We start from the raw sequence: 18,833 nt of genomic DNA, 5'->3' as shown, positions 1-18,833 counted from the left end.
ATTTTTCTGCATGTTAAGTGCTTGAATACAGCAATAATAAGTGAGAGTATGCGTGTAACTCCAGCCTTGCTACTTTCTATGAACGTAAATCTCATCATGGCTGAGTCATGGAAACGCTGGCAGTAAAACAGCCTCTCTAATCCTGAGCTAATCTCCCCTGTGTGCACTGGTGAAGCCCAGAAATCTCACGTTTTTGTTGGGACTCCATAAACGATTGCAACATTTTATTTTAAACATAGAATTTATTGAATGAGCTGAAGCAGGGCACTTAAAATCTCTAAACAGCACAACTCAACACTGGGATCCAATGCCATCATTAACAAGATGGGTGCAGTGCATACAACACAGACTTCACAGGACACAAAAAGTCTCATTATGTTGACCTGTTTACCCAGAATGCAGTTGGCCTTACAGACCCCTTCACTCATGTCACTCCACGCAGTGACACGGCGATGAATAAAGCCTTCACGCAGATGAACAGCTCTGACTAATCCTTCAGAAAACCAGAGCTGCTGTTTACATGCTATACACACTTGTGATCCTATAAGACTGAATAGGTACTACTGGGTCTATAAAGCAATGGTAAAAAAAAAATATATATATATATATATATATATATATATATATTTTTTTTTTTTTTTCCTGGTGTTATGACAGCAACCCAAAACCACAAATATAAATAGGATTGATGTTAACAGCTATGCCACATGGAAACTGTGAATATACAACCCATATGATTGGATTTTCATGTAAAGAATTCACTAGTGACCCAAGCGTAACATTAGCTAACTTCTCTAGTTTCGGGTGTGTAACTACACATCTCAAGATTTGAGTGAGCCGAACATAAAGAGATTAAGTCCTCAAGTTAAACTGGAGGACTAATTAAACAGGGATCGGAGAGGATTAGTGTGCATCTCCATTTTGTATTGAACATAGCGTTAACTTACACAAGAGATTGTGTAAAAATTGATTTCAATTTCTGAATGCAACCAATACCTCGTACTTTTAAAGATTAGCAAATCTGTCTCCTGCAGCCGCTTAAAGTGCAGTGAAAGAACACGTCCAGCCACATTGATTATTAAAAAAATTATAATAATATTAAAGGCCAGAACAAAGATCAACAGAATGACTACAAATAAGCAGAAACGGCAACGAACAAAACTGTACACATCAAATAAAATCAAATCCAACAAACAAACTGTTCAAGAAAGCACAAACTGGGTAATTGTGGATGACATGAAGCTGCTCATTAAAAAAAAAAAAAAAAATTAAGGAACCCGTTCACCCACCTCAAATTCCCAACCGCCATAGAAAAGCCAGCAAGGTGAGTGAGCTCAAAAATAAAAACTTTCATGGAATTACAAGCACAGTCATGGATAAGAAAGCATCACCACATAAGAGTTTGGTGTAGGGCTGTCCCGGCCCGCAGAGTGGGTGGGCGTCCTCCCCTATTCTCCTCTGGCTCGGTCCACGGGCCATTGAGGTCAGAGGTCTTGTCTGGGTATCTCCACCAGTGCTGAGCAGAACTTGTCCCATCCATCAGAATAACTCTCTCTTACTGCATTGAGTCTGTGGCTGTGTGTGTGTGTGTGTGTGTGCCAAGTGTGCGCACATCATGAACACACACACCAACTCATTCCCCTCAATGAAACACACACTCCTGAACCTCTGAAGATGGCACACTGGCTGCAAACTGACCCTCACCAGACTGGCTATACTTTACCTCCTCACAAGGCCGCTGCTGCCTGTCTCTCGCTCTCTCTCTCAGGATGAAGGACAAGCTTTTCTCCTCTTAAAAGCTCTCGTTTCTTAGCCTATGCCTTTCCTCCCAACAAAAAATGTTGCATTTTCCTCTCGTTCCCTCTTCCTCCTACTCTACTCTTCCTCTGTGAGGTTTGTTGTTCTCTCTCTCTCTCTCTCCACTTGAGATGGGTGGAAATCAAGGATTTGTTTCTTTTTCCTCTCTGTACATGCTGGGATCCATGTCCTGGTTCAGCCTACTTGAGCCCAGCGCAGGAATGCCGGGATGTCCCGCACTGGAACGTTCCGGGTAAGTGCCTTCACACGCAGGTTCCGGTCATCTGTGAGGAGAACCACCTCCCTGCGCAGACGAATTGGTCCATCTAAAAGGGAGACATGGGGAAAGTATCTTTCAAAATCAACCTCAAAATTTTTAGAATATAGGGAGAAAAAAAATGGCTAAAGACCCAAATATCACAAAATATGAGTACGTGGCTTAGGGCATTCATCAGACATCGCTTCAGTGTCTTACACACACACACACACACACACACACACACCTCTCTGTGCAGGCATGAAGTCCTTCGCCTTGTCCTTACAGTAGTGCAGACAGCAGGAGAGAATGACATCATCATTGTTCCCCTGAAAAGCAGAATAAAAGTGGAGCTCAGGCCAGACAGCATTTCCCCGGATATCTATCACATCTGGATAGATATCCACAAATTCAAGCCCCCACATGAGAATGACACTTTTTGAACAGTGAGCTGCAGCACAGACAACTACAAAATATGTGTTAAACATGGCACGCAATGTTGCACGATTCACCCACATGGCAGGGACCCAAACACACTGGAATTCTAGCCAGTACATTATTATGTGACCATGCAGATCTGTATTATGTTGCAAAATCACACTAAGCCGCTTAAAAGTGGAAAAACTACAGACTCTAAAGGAGTAGCCTAGTAGCCTAGTGGGTAACACACTCGCCTATGAACCAGAAGACCCGGGTTCGAATCCCACTTACTACCATTGTGTCCCTGAGCAAGACACTTAACCCTAAATTGCTCCAGGGAGACTGTCCCTGTAATACTGATTGTAAGTCGCTCTGGATAAGGGCGTGATAAATGCTGTAAATGTAAATGTAAACATTACTACAGTAATCATTTCCCGTACATCCCCTACAGTAATCACTTCCCTGTACTTCCCATCTCTGCATAATTAGACAGACAGAAGCAGCCACACAGACCTTGTGGCCGGAATTGTCCTCGCTGCGGAGGGCAATGGAGTCCAGCTGGTTCCCCCTGCTGGTGAGAGCACGCAAGCACGGCTTTTTGGCCTCAAAGCCTTGCTCCAGGAACACCACGGCGGCCTTCGCCCGCTCCTGCACCAGCCTTGAGTGGGCGGCACCTCCAATGCCTGCCACCCCACCCTCACGACTCTCTTGTCCTTTTGCCAAACCATCCAGCTCAGTTATCACTGCAAGAAAATATGTCTTTAATGATTCTATAATCCCATGACAATGGATTCTAGCATTAATTCATGATGGATCTTCAACAAGATAATTACAAGTCATGATCAAGCCAATGAGAAAAGGAGAGTGAGACAGCCGGAGAGAGCGAGAGTGACTCACCGATGAGTGGCACCACTATGATGTAGAACCCACAGGCAATCAGCTTTCTCAGACCCTCCAAGTGGTCAATGAAGCAGTTGGTGTCTGGCACCAGGAACACGGGCAGAACTTCCAACTCCAACTGGCGACAAGTCTGCAGTACCGCCTAGGTGGGGTAACACAAACCCACACATATATACATACCAGGTTACTACTGTCTACCACATGCATTTAACTCTAGTATGAATGAAATGACAGGGTGTATTTTCACAACGCTTTAATTAGGGCCCTATGAAATCAATTTTATTCTTTCCTAAATTCCATTTTCCCATTTTAATTGTTCTGAATTTCATGTTTTCCATTATAAACAAATTCACCTAAAAACTGTGTGACTATTGAGTGGATGAGGAAAAATGAACAAATGCAGTATGACAAACCACATTTAATCACTGTTGAAGAGACAGTAAATGCTTGGGTATTTGGGCTTTTGTAATCCATTTACATGTAAATAATATGTGTGTTTCATGCAAAGAACTCACAATATTACACATTCTTCCATCTGTAAAATAAAAGTGCTTCAAATTTGAAATCAACATTAATATCATGTCAAATAAATAAACGCCGGGAAGACCTGGGATACAAAAAAATGCATAATGAACTGGAACCACGTTAATAAAAATCAATTTGGTGTTTGGCGTTTGTGGTTAACCAGCAAATATGATATTAGAAGTCAGAACGTTTGATTTAAATGTTAGAGTAATCTGAATATCAAAAACACACATGATGTGTTCTGATGGCCCACTGTATTACAAGCAAATGAAGGAAAATGTAACATTGTGCCATTCTTGCGTGTCCAGAAGGAGGAAGCAAGGTTAGTGAGAGCCGTCAGCCCTCACCACTGCTGCTTCCACTGAATGAAATACACTGAAACAAAAGTCCCACCTCTCCAAGATTCAAATAACTAGCAAGCAGGCCTTTCTAGTTTAGAATCTCTGAATCAGGCAGCATTGTGAAAATGCTCTTCATGCTCTTTCCTGTTGAAGTGATGGTGGTATTGAGGGGGTATATTATCCCCCTGAGCAGTGCGTTACAGGATTTTCAAAAAATCTGCATAATATACAAAATAAAGACACAATAAATAATGTGTCTTTACAGTGTGTCATACCTGTATCTTTTCCTTGCGTTTCTGCTGCTGGGCAAGTTTGTGAGTGAGGGCTTGCCGTCGTGCTCTCAGCTCTCTGATGTCATCCTCACTGCCTTCTCCAAACTCCGCCTCCAGCTCCACCTCCACCTCAGAGCCAGACTGAGATGACTCCTCCTCCACTATGACATCGGAGCTCTGCAACATCAGAGAGATGAGTGGGAGTTTACTCGTGTTCACAAACCTGTTTCTAAATATCTCCAACTCCATATGTTACATTTAAAAACGTAATTAAATGTAAACAGGAGAAAACCTGAAAATCATTTGAATATAGAGACGACCCAGATCCTCCTTACCTGACTCTCAGTGCGTTGGTGATTCCCAACTTCTGTACTGATGCTGGGGGTGGTGGGTGTTGCCATGGAGATGTACTTGCCTCCCTTAAAGGCAATGAGGGGCTCCTCCTGCCCACACAAAGCTTCCAAGAAATACTTCAGCACAGTCACGCGCTTGCAGTCTGCAGCGATGGACTGCAACACACACAAAGTTGTTGAGAAGAACACTACAGTTGTATAGGTGAATGTGCAAATGAAATGTGAATTTGTATAAATCTGGGTATGTGCTTGTAAGAGACTTACAGTGTCAGCGTTTCGATCGATGTAGCTGGGCTCCTGTGGTGCAGCCAGCAAAGGCACAAAGCCAGCAAGGAGGCGGTCCTCTTCCAGGAGTAGCAGCCGGAGTTCCTCATCAGCCCCATCCTCTTCCTCACACTCTGCCTTGTACAGTGGGGCCTCACCATGGTACACACGGGCCAGAGCATTACACAGCTCTGCTAGACACTCCCACACGTCAGGGCTACTACTATACACACAGAGCAATGGTGTTTAACGATGGCGTTTGTGACTAACTGCCATGTAAGTGTTGTGTGTGTGTGTGTGTGTGTGTGTGTGTGTGTGTGTGCGTGCGTATCTGAATACTCACCCAAGGATACTGGGAGGGGGATTCCACTGATCTGGGTGTCCCAGCATCCAGTCAGACCACACCTTAACACTGGGTAGCAGCTCCCGCAGGTCAGAGGGGAAAGAAGAGACTCTCACCATCCCTTCAACCTCCCCTTCCATACTGTCATCACACTCATCCATCGGCATGGGCTCTAAGGGAGCAATAAAAGTGAGAAAAGGGAAATCTATTATAAGAAAATGCTATAACCAGATCTATCATTCAGTTATTACATCTTACTGCCTCTAGTAAACCTACAGGGAAACTGACAAAATGCGCAAAATGCATTGGCTGTATAAGGCACATGTTATGATTGTATTTATGTTATTATATTATAAAATAATATATACTGGGATACATTAACTGTAATATCTAATTGCAGTGTCATTCCCACCTGCAGGTGTCTCCCTCAAAAGCTCTGTGCAGCGTTGCACCATCAGGCCAAACATGGCCAACCCCAGCGCTGTGCTCTGCTCCTGCAGCATGGAGCGAACGTCCCCTGTCCCATCTGAGAACACACACAAATAACAAAAAGTGAATTGCCTAGCATTTCAATGACATCAAACAGGAAAAAAATGGGGTGGTAAATGTTACCTCGGTTCCTGGTATTGTATATGGTGAACATGTTGATGGTCGTGATCTGCAGCATGCGTGTGTTGCCTAGGGGCGAGGGGCTGTGTTGAAGAAGTGCCCGGAACTCCTGAAGAACACGACTGGCTACAGCAGGAAATGTCTCCATCCTTACACACAAACACACACATACATACATTGTAAGAAAAATTTTATTATAAAATAATATGTAGTTTTTAAGCTTCTGCAGTATATACATATGTACTTCAATACAGGTGCAGTTTAAAAGGCGATACCAGAACTCACCCAACTTTAGTAAAGAGCTTTCCGTGGGTGTAGAGGAAGCTCAAGATAAACCTTTTATTCAGCTGTGGGTGGGAAAAATACAGAGAAAATAAAGAAATAATTATATGAATAGCAAAGTGTAAATATGCACACACTCCACTCTGGCCATTAGGCTAAGCATTAGTCAGTGAACGTCCTGTCACCTGCATAAAGCATGAAGTTTGCCATAGATGATGACAGAAATCATTCCCTATATAAAGACTTTCACTTCTTTTGTTCATATTTTCCTACTTCCTTTAAAAAAAAAAAAAGGAAGTTGAAACAAATGATCATGTGGTGCAAAATGGCAAGACACATCAGTTGAACCTTTTCCACTTGACCTACGCTACCCTGACAGCACCCAAGAATTCCTGCCACATGCCTGGACACACACTTGGGTTCACACACACACGTGTCCGTCCACAGACAATCGGAGACATCAGGACCCTTTGAGAGTGTGTGTGTGTGCTGACGTGGGCGAATATCCCTGGCAACAAGATGACGGCTGCTGAGCTTGATGACACCCTCCGCTGCCATACTTGTGACGTGCCATCCATTCACATCAAACACACACTGCGACTGTGTTTGAGGGTGTGTCTTAAACAACCTGGCTGACCTCAACATGTGACTGAGAATGGGAGGGGGTGCTTATTAACAACCAAACATCTGTGTTTATTCACACACTAGCATGTGTGTAACCTCTAATGTGTTCAGTACACTGTCATGCGTGTGACTAAAAAACAAAAAGAAAACTGTGTGTGTGCAATTCTGCCTGCATTTTTCATTACTACTGCTATTATTTTCACAATGGATAAGTGGATTCAGGCAGTGACTCACTGACACACCCGCATACTCTATTTTTTTATGAACCCAGTATAAAAAAATTAAACCTTCAGTGTTTATAAATGATCTGGTACAGGAAAAAGACCCAACACTGGAAACGACTGATTTCAAGTGTGTGTGTGTTCTGTGCGTTCGGTAGGAGTATGTGGGAAGCCTGGCTGAGCAAAAGGTTGGGTGTGTGTGTATTTTTGTGTGTCACTGAGGGGGTGTTAGTGATGTGCACATGCTCGAGGGAACTCAGTGATCTAAAGCAGTCGATCCCAACACGTGCCCGCCCACAGGAACAAGCACGTGTGCAAACACACAAACACAAGCTAATAACATTTGTCAAACCACAGGCTTCACAATTTATGGCAAAATACAGTATAGAAATATATACATGATGCAAAAACATCTGACATGTGTTCTTAGGAACCACCAAGGTGCACCATCCATTGGCTGACCAATGCTCACCAAGGGTGATGTTTAAAAGCAGGACATATTTCGTTGGGTCACCGTGTGCTGTGCTCTGTTTCACAATGACAATCACTCACATCACTGGCACTAAGCGTGCCCAGTTCTCCATCTTGCTCAGAATCCTTCCCAGATTCACTCCCGGGGCGGGATGAGCTGGTGGGACCGGAGGGCCGCACCCAGATCTCCACACGTGTGGCCTCCTCGCCTCGACCCGTGCCAGTTCCTCCACCACCTGCACCTCTCCCTGTGGGGCCACGATAACCCCCTTCTGATGCCTGCTGTCTGCGTCGCTCCACTTGATCAGCCTGTGAATGTGTGTTTAGGAGAGGCAGATGCATAAATAATGTTTTGAGAAAAATGTCACTCTTGGCACACAAATCATTAAATAGAATGTCAAATTACCATAACTAAGCTCAAAACAAACTATTTCCATTACTAAAACTAGTTCCATTAGGCAGAACCAACTGGAATTAGCAGGATTTGAGAAGATGCAAGGGTTCAGTTTAAACATATTTTCACTATTGATTTTCCTTTTTTTTAATATTGTATCTTTTTATTAACATACCAAATCAAGGTTAGGAACCAGTATTTTCAGAAGGATAGACACACAGCAGTCCAACCACATATATTTCTGTATTTTATCATGTGAGGAATCTTAGTTTTGCTTCTTAGTTTTCACCTGTTACATTTTGACCCACTCACAAGTAAACTGGAAAGACTGATTTTGCATAATGTAATTACATAAAAAGGAACATATTTGACTTTGAAATGTACTGGGGTTAAAGGTAACAGTGTCTCCAAATGGAATTACACAAAATATACTTAAATCCTGTACAAGTACAATGAATGAAATTGACCTTCAATGTCATTGTCAAATTGTTTGTGTGTCCACACACAGTTGAACCACCTAACATAAACATGAAACATCTAGCATCTATTCATTTCTTCTTCAGAAGCCATTATTACCTTAAAACATATAAATTCATGTTGTCATACGCTGTACACAGTATGAACATAAAAAATTGGAACGTCTCACTGGGATCAACAAGTTCAATGTTTGAACATGTAGGTTCCTACAGGCTCTGACGTTAACCATTTAGACTCAGCATCACCTGTTGCTAGGCAATGATTGTATGGGAAATGATGCGAATAGACTGTGCGTCTTGATTGGTTAAATTCTGAATGTAAAAATGCTGTATGAAATATGGAGTGGGTGATTTCAAACCTCTGCTAACCTTGCGCTTGGCTTCCTCAAACAGACTCATCAGGCTCTCTTTGGCTGTCAGGATGGGGTTACTTGCAGCCAGACTGCGCATGTAATAGTACACAGCATCCAACTTGCGCTTCTGATGGAGGAAAAGTCAGGCAGAGAGGTACAGAATAAAATAAGAATAATAATAATATTTATCAACCAAATAGCTGCTACTATTAGGCTCCTCATCGTGTTCTCACCGTATAAACAGCTAAAAGTGCCAGCTGGTTGTATGGACGACCATTTTTGGGTGCAATCTGCTGAGCTTTCAGGTACCAACTGCAGGAAAAATCAGACTGAATTACACTGAAAAAGTTAAACTGAACTAGGTGACATTGTGCAATTAAAGAAAATTTTTAACATCCATTTAGAAATTAATAACATATTTGGCCAAAATGTGCCCCCCTCTCCTTCCTTATGTATACTTAGTTTAGGCAATCTTCTTAATATTCATTTAAGTTAAAACTTTTTTTCTGTGCAAAAAGATGTATTCATGTGGGTGTCAGAAAGATGTCACAGTGGATAAAGCAGCATGTTAGAATTCACGACTTTTGAAGCTTTTAGCTTCCATTTGAGAGTTGAACCTTAATATGTCCATAAGGTTTGGAGTCCATTTACATACATTTATTAAAGTGATATGAAATGAAGGTGCTCATGACAGAATGAGAGAGATATAGAGACTGACCTTCGGGCCTTCCCATAGTTAGCAGAGTCAGTGGCCTGCTCACGATATCTGGCGATGTCCCCCTGACAGATCATACACCTCTGGGCACTTATCAGAGCATATTTGACCTACCAAAACACACACAAATCTATTAGGACCCACCAAAGATTTTGTAGATATTCAATAATACATTTTAAAAGTTTTTCAATGGCTCAAACAACTGCAAAACTGTTTATTTTTTGTGTTAAGTGCTTGTTGCTTGGATACACTGAATCCTATGGTACAATGTGTACATCTAAACTAGGCAAAAGATGTCAAATATGGCAGCCTTGCTCATTTTAATCATGCAAGATAAACATAATTAATAGTGACTATTTGAAATGATTATTGTTGCTGGATGAGGGGATGGCTTCACCTATTGACTGATCAAAAAGTTGACAGATCATCCATTGCAGCTCTCTGATACAAAAAGTACAGTTTTTCCACTAAACCATACCGTTTTTCGAAGTGGCCGTGCTCGTATGGCCACACCATCCATATAGTTCTCCAGTTTGAACTGGAACACTGTCTGCAGCTTCTGAAGAAGGGCATCAAAGAAAACTGCCCCCTGCAGGAGACACAGAACAGTCCATGGAACATGCAAAAGCAAAAGCAATGCATTGTAAGGGCATTATTGTGCACAATGGATGCAACTTTATTCAATCCATGCAGATGTTCTGTATATGCTTTGGTACCTCATCGAGGAGGGTGAGCAGCATATTGCGAATCCGAGGTGATGTGTCAGATGTGGGTTCTTTCAAAAGCTGCCGGAACCGCTCGATCACCTGGTAAAACACGTTCTTCCACAGAGCCTGATCCAGGTTCTGCGAATCAGAGAACTCTATGTTCGTCAGAATGACTCTCTCGTACAACGTAAGGAGGTCCGCTCTGAAAAACACACACACACAAAAAAAAGAAGAGAACTGAGTGAAAGTATTAAGTGGTAAAATAACCACATAGACCTTCCCAAATAATTCTGAAAATAAACCACTAAAATGGAAATGGATCAAATAATAATACTGAAGAATAATAATACAAGAATACTAATTCTTGTGCTGAGTCCCACAAATCTGTGAAGGTTCACACCTCCATGTGACACCTCGGACTGCCCAGAAACCAGACCAACACGTTTCAGCAAAATACTACCACTGTTTGAATGGTTTCATGCTCACCTGAGTTGTGCCATACGGTCAAGCCCCTCAGGACTCAGTCGATCCCTAGAGAGCAGGTTGCTGAGCTGGAGCTCCTGGGAGTCAGCCAGCCTCAGCAGTTTTCCCAGCTCTCCACGAGCCTGGACCTCCACCTCTTCAGGTGTAACCGTAGTGCCTGAAGGAGGATATCCCTGAGCACCCTGTCCAAAGGCGCCATAAAATGGTGCCAGGCCTTGAGAAGGGAAGACACCATTAGCACTCGGCATTTGGAAGGGCATGGGGTAAGGGTAGCGGGGTGGAGTGCCAGAAGAGTTGGCTGGAAGAGAGAAGCAGTAAGGGTTGTCAGAGTTCTGGAACTTGTAGTAGGCCATAGCTGCGGCCTGATGGTTCTGGAGGTGCTCCCCGTGCTGGACTGGTGGACTACCAGCCACTTCATCGTCAGTGTCAAGGAAGTGTAGTGGGCCATAGACACCATGCTGCTGAAGGTAGAGTGGCTTCTGGGGCCCATGCTGACTGCGCATTAGAGCAGGTTTCTGATCAGGGTTATTGGGATCCCACAGCCTTCTTGTGCCTCCTCCACGACCACCTCTTCCCCGTCCAAGGCCCATCCCTCCTCTTCCCCAGCTGAATAGTTTAGGTCCAGGCTCTGAGGACATGGCAAGATTGGTGTGAGATGGTAGGACCAGGATGCCCCTACCCTGGCCATGGGGTCCTTTGTTCTGCTTCTTGTGTTGGTCCTCAGAAGACCCAGACGTGGCACGCAATGGTCTTGGTTGCTTGTCGGTTGGTACCTTTAGGATCCCACCCCTGCCACCATGTGCAGCTGTTCCACGGCTCCCCCCACCTCGTTTTGGCCTCCTTTCTGGGCTCCTGGTCTCCTCGCCATCCATCCTTTTCCAACCCCTCCTCTCACCCTTCCTCTCCCACATCTCGCCATCCTCGAGTGAATCTGTGGACTCGCTGGCTGTCCATCTCCTCTGGCGTGGTGCCGTTAGTCTGTCCATCGGTCTCTGGTCAAGCCTCGCTTTGGAAGCAGGCGCTGCTCTCGGTGCAGATCCCGTCTCGGCTCTGTTCCGCCCCCCAGCCTCTGCACCCCTCCTGTTCTTGTCCGCTTCACTTCCACCATCCAGACTGGTCCCACTGCTGGCTGAGCTGGTGCTGTACGCACGGTTCCTTGGTCTTCGGATGTCTGATTGGGAATAACGTTTTGAAGCTGTGACGGTTTTTGTCCTACTGGCTGTTTCCCCATCTCTGTCCCTAACATTTTCCTTCTTATTCATTTTTTTCCCACAGGAAGCCTCTCGGTCCAGCTCCTGGCATTTGTCTCGCTCTTTGCCCTTGCCCGTATTCTTGGAGCCTGTCTCAGAGGTCCATTTGTCTTTCTGTGATTCAGCCACTTCTGAAAATTTGCCCCTCTCTTCACCTTGACCTCTCTTGCCCTTCTCTCCTCCTCTCGACCTGCGGTTTCCCCTTTCCCTCTTCTTACCTCCGCCCGCTTCCCCTGCTTTTTCCGTCAGCCCCCCCGATCCTTCGCTACCACCTCCAGCTCGACTCCTCCTTCCCTCGTTTCCTGCCTTTCTCCCCTTAACCCATGCCTCCTGTGCACCATTGTCTTTCTTCCCTTTATCCTCCACGGGGTGATCACTTATGCTTAAATTTTCCACTCTGCTAGTCACACTCTCCAGTGGACTGTGATCTTCATGCAAGGCATCAGAGTTCCTGTCTGCTTTCTTTCCCTGCTTCCCTGACTCCCGTTTCCTGTTGGCTTCTCGATTTCTTTTATCCTGTTTGTTCTCATGTACTTTCAATTCCTCCAAGGCCAAGAATTTCTCTTCCTTCTCCTTGCCTGGTCCTGATTCAGGCTTTTCGTCCTCGTTAAAGGTATTTTCAGTATCCTTGCCAGCCCCAGAGTCTCTGCTGGTCTGACATCTCCGTCCTCCAGGCTGATATATCTCACGGTCAGGTTTTCGTGCTTTTCGTGACTGCTTAGGACTGGATGACACAGAACTTTTAACATCATTCCTGCTTCCAAAATCCTGAGTGACTTTCATGCCATCAGGGTCCTTTGGTTCAGAATCTTGAAGGTCACTGTACTGCTGTGATGCGCAGACTCGACGAGCTTTGTGGTCACTGTGAGTGCTTCCAGAGACAGAGGGTGGGGTGTCTGGCTCTGAGATAGCATCATCTGGAGACCTGCCAGAGTCAGAGTTCAGCAAGGAGCCTGTGGGGGGGGAAGCTTCCCCATCAGCACTATCCTTATACTTGTGGGGGGGTCCTGCAGCTGGCTGGTAGCGCTCTAAGTCAGGACGTCTGCCCCCCTTTTGCCGTTGCCGTTTATTCTCTCGCTTCTCTAAAAGGGTGACAAAAAAAAAAAATTAAATTATAAAAATATGAACTGTATTAATTACTAATCAATGTTAATGAGTGGACACAAAATCAGTTGCATTGTATGAGAATTTTATTGTATCAGGTTGATAACCATCCTCTCAACCTGCCACAAGTACTGCAGGTGCCATGGGAGAGTTTTGCAGACTTACAAAAGACTGTTGATTCAGCAATACTCAGAATATTGTAGAGACGTTCTCTGAAATATGTATAACTGAAGAGGGGAAAACAACCTTTAAAGTATAACAAAAAAAGGTTTAAAAGTGTAAAAAAAAGTGTTTATGGTGTAAAATGTGCTGAAATGTACTTTCAAATAATTTAAGTTGACCACACTTGGTTACGAAGAACCCCATTTTTTACAAAAGAACTTTTAAATTATTCTTAAGGCAAAGTTCTCTGAAATGTCAGTGCGGGGGAAAAAGTTAAATTTACCAAAATATTTTTACACTACATTTCTGACAACCCTGAAAAGCTAAGTTAAACGTTTCTTCCTCCAAGTTCGAGTAAAACGGACCCAGGTTGAGTCGTAGATCCTCAGCTGTAATTTTCATGACTTTTAAAAGGAGACACGCGGCTGACAAAGTTCTGGAATATGGAAGCAGCGCCCGCAGCACCACGTGACGTGCGTGGTTCGCTACGTAAAGCCAGCAAAGACGCTACAGACCTGCGCTAGTTTTAAACGTTGGAGCTGTGAACGTAAAAAAGGTTCATCGCATAATCGTACGGCAGCTATGGACTTCATTATACACTCACGTCTCAAGACTTTTCATGTTTATTTCGTATTCCAAAACTTTTCAAGACCTGGAAAATTCTCTTTTCAAATTCCGTGACCTTTCTTTGTTGTTTTTAATGACCGTAAGAACCCTGGTTTGTGTGTGTTTGTGCCTCTGATATTTGCCCACAGTGCTACAGTAACAGACCGGTCTTCTCCGTCTTGCAGAGGCAGGTGCGTTCTGAGCGACTAGTAGGGCTAGCTAGGTGACTTGTTGCACCTTGAAATTGCGTATTCAAAACCTTTAAAACTTTCAAAACATTTGCAGACCAATTTTTACAACAGCACGGAAATACCTCAATATATCGCCAACAAAGCATTAATACAGCTGAAAAACAGGATCGTAAACTGCAGCCAATTTAGACGTACGCTAATCTCAGCAGACTAATGAATGTTGTTCAGCTTGACCACTTAATTAGTCGAATGGACTCATTTAATGTTTCCAAGACCGAATGAACACCTGCGCGTCGCCGGCAGCAGGCTGGACTGGGTGAGAGGGTCGAGCTGGCTGATTTGTGAGCTAACACGCTAGCCCTTGTGCTAACGGGCCTATCGCGAGTGTTAGCCTAGCCGCTGGGTACTTTCCCCGGGTTAAAGTTCGGCTGCACATAAGTTGAAAACCAAGAAGCTCAGCGGCATAACTCACGCCACGAGCACCACGCGAGACAAACAGCGACCCTCACCCTTAGTGCGCTCGCCGCGAGCGGTAAGATTTGAGGCCTCGGCGCGCAGCTCCGCTGCAGAAATTCGTACTCTGTCCAATTCGTCCGCCATTTTCGTCCCCATCACAACACAAACACACGGCGTCCCGGCAGGGTCAAAAATCTTCCTACGAGCAACGCGTTTTGAAAACGCGTTGCACGTCGTTTTTTTCATGGATAAAACCTATCAGGTGAAAAATAAAGGTTTAATTGTAAAACTGCATTTATGTCGGAGAGTGTAGTAATGTTTTTATTTAACACATTTCTTGAGTCGATTCGTGTATCGTTCATTTACGTTTGCTTTGTAAAGTGCTTGAATAATTAACACAATCCACGGCCTATAGTCTAAACACTGAAACGAGTCTCTTTTCACGTCTCCATCCTTTTGCCCCGGGCGATAGCACAGAGACGTGTGAACGGAGAGGAGGAGTGCAGTGAGTCATCCGTGAGTCATGTGCGGCGAGAGGGAGCGACGGAGAGGTGTACGGGATGCAGATTTCATTCTGGAGATGAGGGCAATCGTGTTTTGCATCGGGCGTGTCTCGGTACAAGGTGCCTGTGGAAGAGGTGCAAGGACGTCCAGACGTAAGGTTTTCGGTAGGAGACGGAACGAACACGATCAGATCTCCCGACGTCGCCAGAGAGCCACGTTCGTATTTACGGATGTCACCGACAGGTGTCAGTGTTGAGACGCCACTCTGAGCTGAGGGGTCTGTACTACTTTCCTCTCCAAAATCAAAATCTCTCCAGTCGACCTCATCTCGGTAAACACACATCAGTCTGTTGATATATCTTGCAATTAAATATCACTAAAGAATAGCCCAAATAGGTTTTTCCCCATGCCATTTGTCATTTTAAAACATGCCATGGTCAGAATCTTTTTAAGATTGACATCCAGTTTTTATAAATTTCCATTCCAATTGGAATATCCACTATTTCATAATGTCACGACAGTGCCATATTCTATTGGGTTGGAAAGTTGGAAGGGGAAAAAACGGAATATGAAGAGAGAGAGGGAAAGGACACAGCTTGAGTGCAGACAGCCGAGCAAACAGTTTTATTTCCCTAGCAACATGGCTGCAGTGAAGTATTTAAATAAAAATATGACTCCCAGTGCATTTCTGTGCACATCATTCCCTTATGTGATGGCATGCAGCCCCTTCTATATTAATCTGGCACACAAACTGAGAACATTACATGGGCAACCTGAAGAGGAGAATCAGGTGAGACACAATCACATAAAAATCCCTGTACTTCATTATCCTAGTAGAATGCCATCTGCGTAGGTTTGTGCATTCAGGCTAATCTGCACTTTAATTTATGGCTGATATTGATTCATCTGAGACTCATTCTCTGGCACAAGGTGACGCCTTGCATATCAGAGCAGGGGACGAGGAGTGAGTCAGGCCAGGCAGGCCTTAGCTGAGGCTGTCAGCGCAACACTTTGGCGCAGGTAATACTGGAAGACAAGAGACTGAGGGGGAGGAAAGAGAGAGAGAGAGAGAGAGAGAAGACAGAGTGAGAAGAGACTTGGAATACAAATGAGCAGAGCGGAGGAGGATCGGGAGTTTTCTGCAGGTGAATTCTGAACACAAGGGGGTTTCTCCAGCCCCCTCAATTCTCTCTAGTTCTCTCGCTCCCTGTCTCCCTCCCTCTCTCTTTCTCGCTCTCTCTTGATATCTGCCATGATCTCAGTGAGGAGGCCCAGAGGTGGTGGGTGATAAGATAAAAAAAAAAATGACAGAGGTAGTGCAGCCAGTGTCCAGAGGGGAGGGACGGGCTGTGGGCTGGGTGTGTGGAAGAACATGGTGTGAGAAGGCGAGGAATAAAAAGGCGTCAGCAACGGAGACGGTGAGGAGGAAGAACTGTCCCGGAGACGCATGCGTACTGACTGCAGTCATTAAAAAAAAGCAAAGAAAAAAAAAATGCCCCGACTTGTACTGCTTTTAATGTTTTATTCAAAAAGTCCCCTCCAATAAGAGGGAGACGATGCCCATGAATGAAGCAACGGACGTGTATTATTAATGTGATGTTCTGCAATGTTATTCACTTTCAAAACTCCCCTCATTAATCAGCGACACTGAGTTCTTTCATAAAACCATTTCATTAGAATATGGATATCACCAAATAACAGAAACATGTTGAACCAGATTTTACCCCCTTGTGGTGCATACAGCCTACTGGTTTAACATTGATTTAAAATGTCGAGGCCTGACGCACACGCAACTGCGTGCTACGCTAACAGATTAACATATAAGAAGCCATTGGATGAAAAATTAATCTCTTTACACATATTCCTTTCACAAATCCCAAAGAAATTCTAAACCAAAGAGTCAACTTCTTGCATTGAGTCTCTGCTGGGTGGCTTTAACTTCTAATATGGAAATGCTGCGACATGGGCCTTTTTTTCAAGACGCAGAAGTAATCACTGTGATGCATTTATTAAGGCCGAATCACCAAGGCTTCTTGACCTTCCTTTAAGGGTGCCATTCAGCTTGGAGGAGAATATGAATCCTTCACTTTCATTACTGTATGCTTGTGTTTTTTCCTTTAGTTCCACTGAACTTGACAAGCTATACCAACCTTGCACTTGGCTCTATCACTCTTTGTACTTGTCACATCTCTGGGTTACTTACAAAGCAAGCATCCTTGCAATATCCAAACCAAAGAACCAAACATCTAAGACAAGTTGCATGATCAGACAAGGACTAATATTCAAGATTAGTAGCTTAGGAGCATGTGTTGAGCATGTGTCTTAATCCATTAAATATTTAACAGTAAATATCTACACAACACAAACATAAAGTAAACATAAATTAGATCAATGATGAGGGATTACTGCTGCAATTCTGGTTATTCTTCGATTGATCTGATGTGTTTCTTAGTCTGAGGAAGCGGTCAGACACACACACACACACACACACACATTCAGCATTAATACCCAGAGATAAGTGTTCTTGAGGAGTCTCTCCGTTACATATGAAGTTATGTGTGCATTGACAGAAGTTATAAAAGTCATTGCATTAACACATTTATATGTTCAGTGTCCAGTTAAATAGTAAGGCAAAAAGTATGTGTTTTTTACTGATGCATGCCTGCATAGAGACAGTATGTGAGTGTGTATGTGTGTGTGTGTGTGTGTGTGTGTGTGGAGGCGGAGGGGGTTTTACCAGTCAACTCCCACTCGTTTCTTGTGCCTTGCTTTTCCCCAGCGAAGCTCATTACATGCAAGTCGTACAGCACTGAGCTCCTACCCTGTCTCTCGCTCTATTCCTCTCCCTCCCTCCCTCCCTCCCTCCATTCCTCTCTCTCTCTTCTTGCTGTGTGTGTTTGCCCTCCCTCACTCCAGCCAGCCTGGCAATCAAAGAGAGAAAATACAAATGAGGGTGGTTGGTGGGGGGCTCAGGAGGGGGAGCTGGGGTTTCTGCATGAGTCAGAGGGAGGGGGAGGCAGGGGGGAGGGATAAAGACAAAGTGGGTGGGTGAGAAGAGAGGGAACAGAATAAGGGAAAAGACGAGGGTATTTTTTTACATTGATTCGGTTGCATTCTGCTCTCTGAATACTGAGATTGGGGGCAGAGAGATAAAGAACAGAAGATAGAGAGAGAGAGACAGAAAGAGAGGTGTGAGCTAAAGTAACAATCAGTGCTGTAATAAAACAAGCTTGGCCCACTCTCAAGATTTGGTCAAAGCAACTCTCAGCAGGACAAGATTAAAACATTAATATGATTTCATTTTTGCATTCTGTGCAAATGCAGGACAGGGAGATGAAACAATGCATTGACAGCATGATAGGAGGAAGGTGTGAGTGGTGATAGGGAGGGAGGAGTGTGTGTGTGTGTGTGTGTGTGTGTGTGGGCGATCGTATTAGAGAGGAGGGGGGGGGTGAGTAGGATGAGAGAAGTGGGTGGAAGTGGCAGAGTCGCGGGTGGGGTGGGGGGGCGGCACTGGGACATGAAACCTGTGCCAGTTATATTTAAAACCAAATTTTGCTGCTCAATTTTCCAAGTTGGAGTGCTCCAAACAACAGGAAAAACAAGTGACTTAAGGAACTTAAGGAACCAAGAGGGAGAACAAGAAGGTGGGTAGATAATAAATATTTTTCCATTTGGGGGGACGGAATAATAATGTACAATAATATACAAAACTGCATTAATAATATATATACATTTGCATGGGTGTGTGATA

The 18,833-nt window shown here is 44.2% G+C and overlaps 1 protein-coding gene across 3 annotated transcripts; it reads right to left on the bottom strand.

Annotated features, from left to right (window-relative positions):
• Positions 1 to 222: 222 nt before the first annotated feature.
• On the bottom strand, positions 223 to 17,901 carry smg6 (SMG6 nonsense mediated mRNA decay factor). 3 transcript variants are annotated; one of them, XM_028984590.1, is made up of 19 exons: positions 17,817 to 17,901; positions 10,810 to 13,138; positions 10,333 to 10,525; positions 10,095 to 10,205; positions 9,620 to 9,726; positions 9,135 to 9,213; positions 8,918 to 9,028; positions 7,760 to 7,987; positions 6,366 to 6,427; positions 6,084 to 6,229; positions 5,884 to 5,997; positions 5,472 to 5,643; positions 5,129 to 5,351; positions 4,847 to 5,020; positions 4,515 to 4,688; positions 3,371 to 3,515; positions 2,987 to 3,216; positions 2,301 to 2,382; positions 223 to 2,123 (listed from the first exon to the last, which is right to left on the bottom strand). In XM_028984590.1, exons 1-19 carry the CDS (start codon positions 17,866 to 17,868, stop codon positions 1,993 to 1,995), a joined length of 4,863 nt encoding a protein of 1,620 aa, XP_028840423.1. In that variant the 5' UTR covers positions 17,869 to 17,901; the 3' UTR covers positions 223 to 1,992. The 3 variants fall into 3 exon arrangements, with proteins under 3 accessions (XP_028840423.1, XP_028840421.1, XP_028840422.1); XM_028984588.1 differs by lacking the exon at positions 17,817 to 17,901 and adding an exon at positions 14,629 to 14,726; XM_028984589.1 differs by lacking the exon at positions 17,817 to 17,901 and adding an exon at positions 14,629 to 14,726 and having other exon boundaries at positions 5,129 to 5,348.
• Positions 17,902 to 18,833: the final 932 nt, after the last annotated feature.

The sequence above is a fragment of the Denticeps clupeoides genome, chromosome 6 (assembly GCF_900700375.1).
Source record: "Denticeps clupeoides chromosome 6, fDenClu1.1, whole genome shotgun sequence".
Classification (NCBI taxonomy): Eukaryota; Metazoa; Chordata; class Actinopteri; order Clupeiformes; family Denticipitidae; genus Denticeps; species Denticeps clupeoides.
The sequence above is the reverse complement of the archived record's forward strand: the minus strand, read 5'-3'. Positions and strand labels throughout refer to the sequence as shown.

Coding starts and splice junctions, on each gene's coding strand:
- smg6 (XM_028984588.1), bottom strand. CDS start 14,719: ATGGCGGACGAATTGGACAGAGTACGAATTTCTGCAGCGGAGCTGCGC. Junction 5,352..5,471: donor CCCCCTCCCAGTATCCTTGG/GTGAGTATTCAG, acceptor CTGTGTGTATAG/TAGTAGCCCTGACGTGTGGG. Junction 3,516..4,514: donor AACGCAAGGAAAAGATACAG/GTATGACACACT, acceptor TACCCCACCTAG/GCGGTACTGCAGACTTGTCG.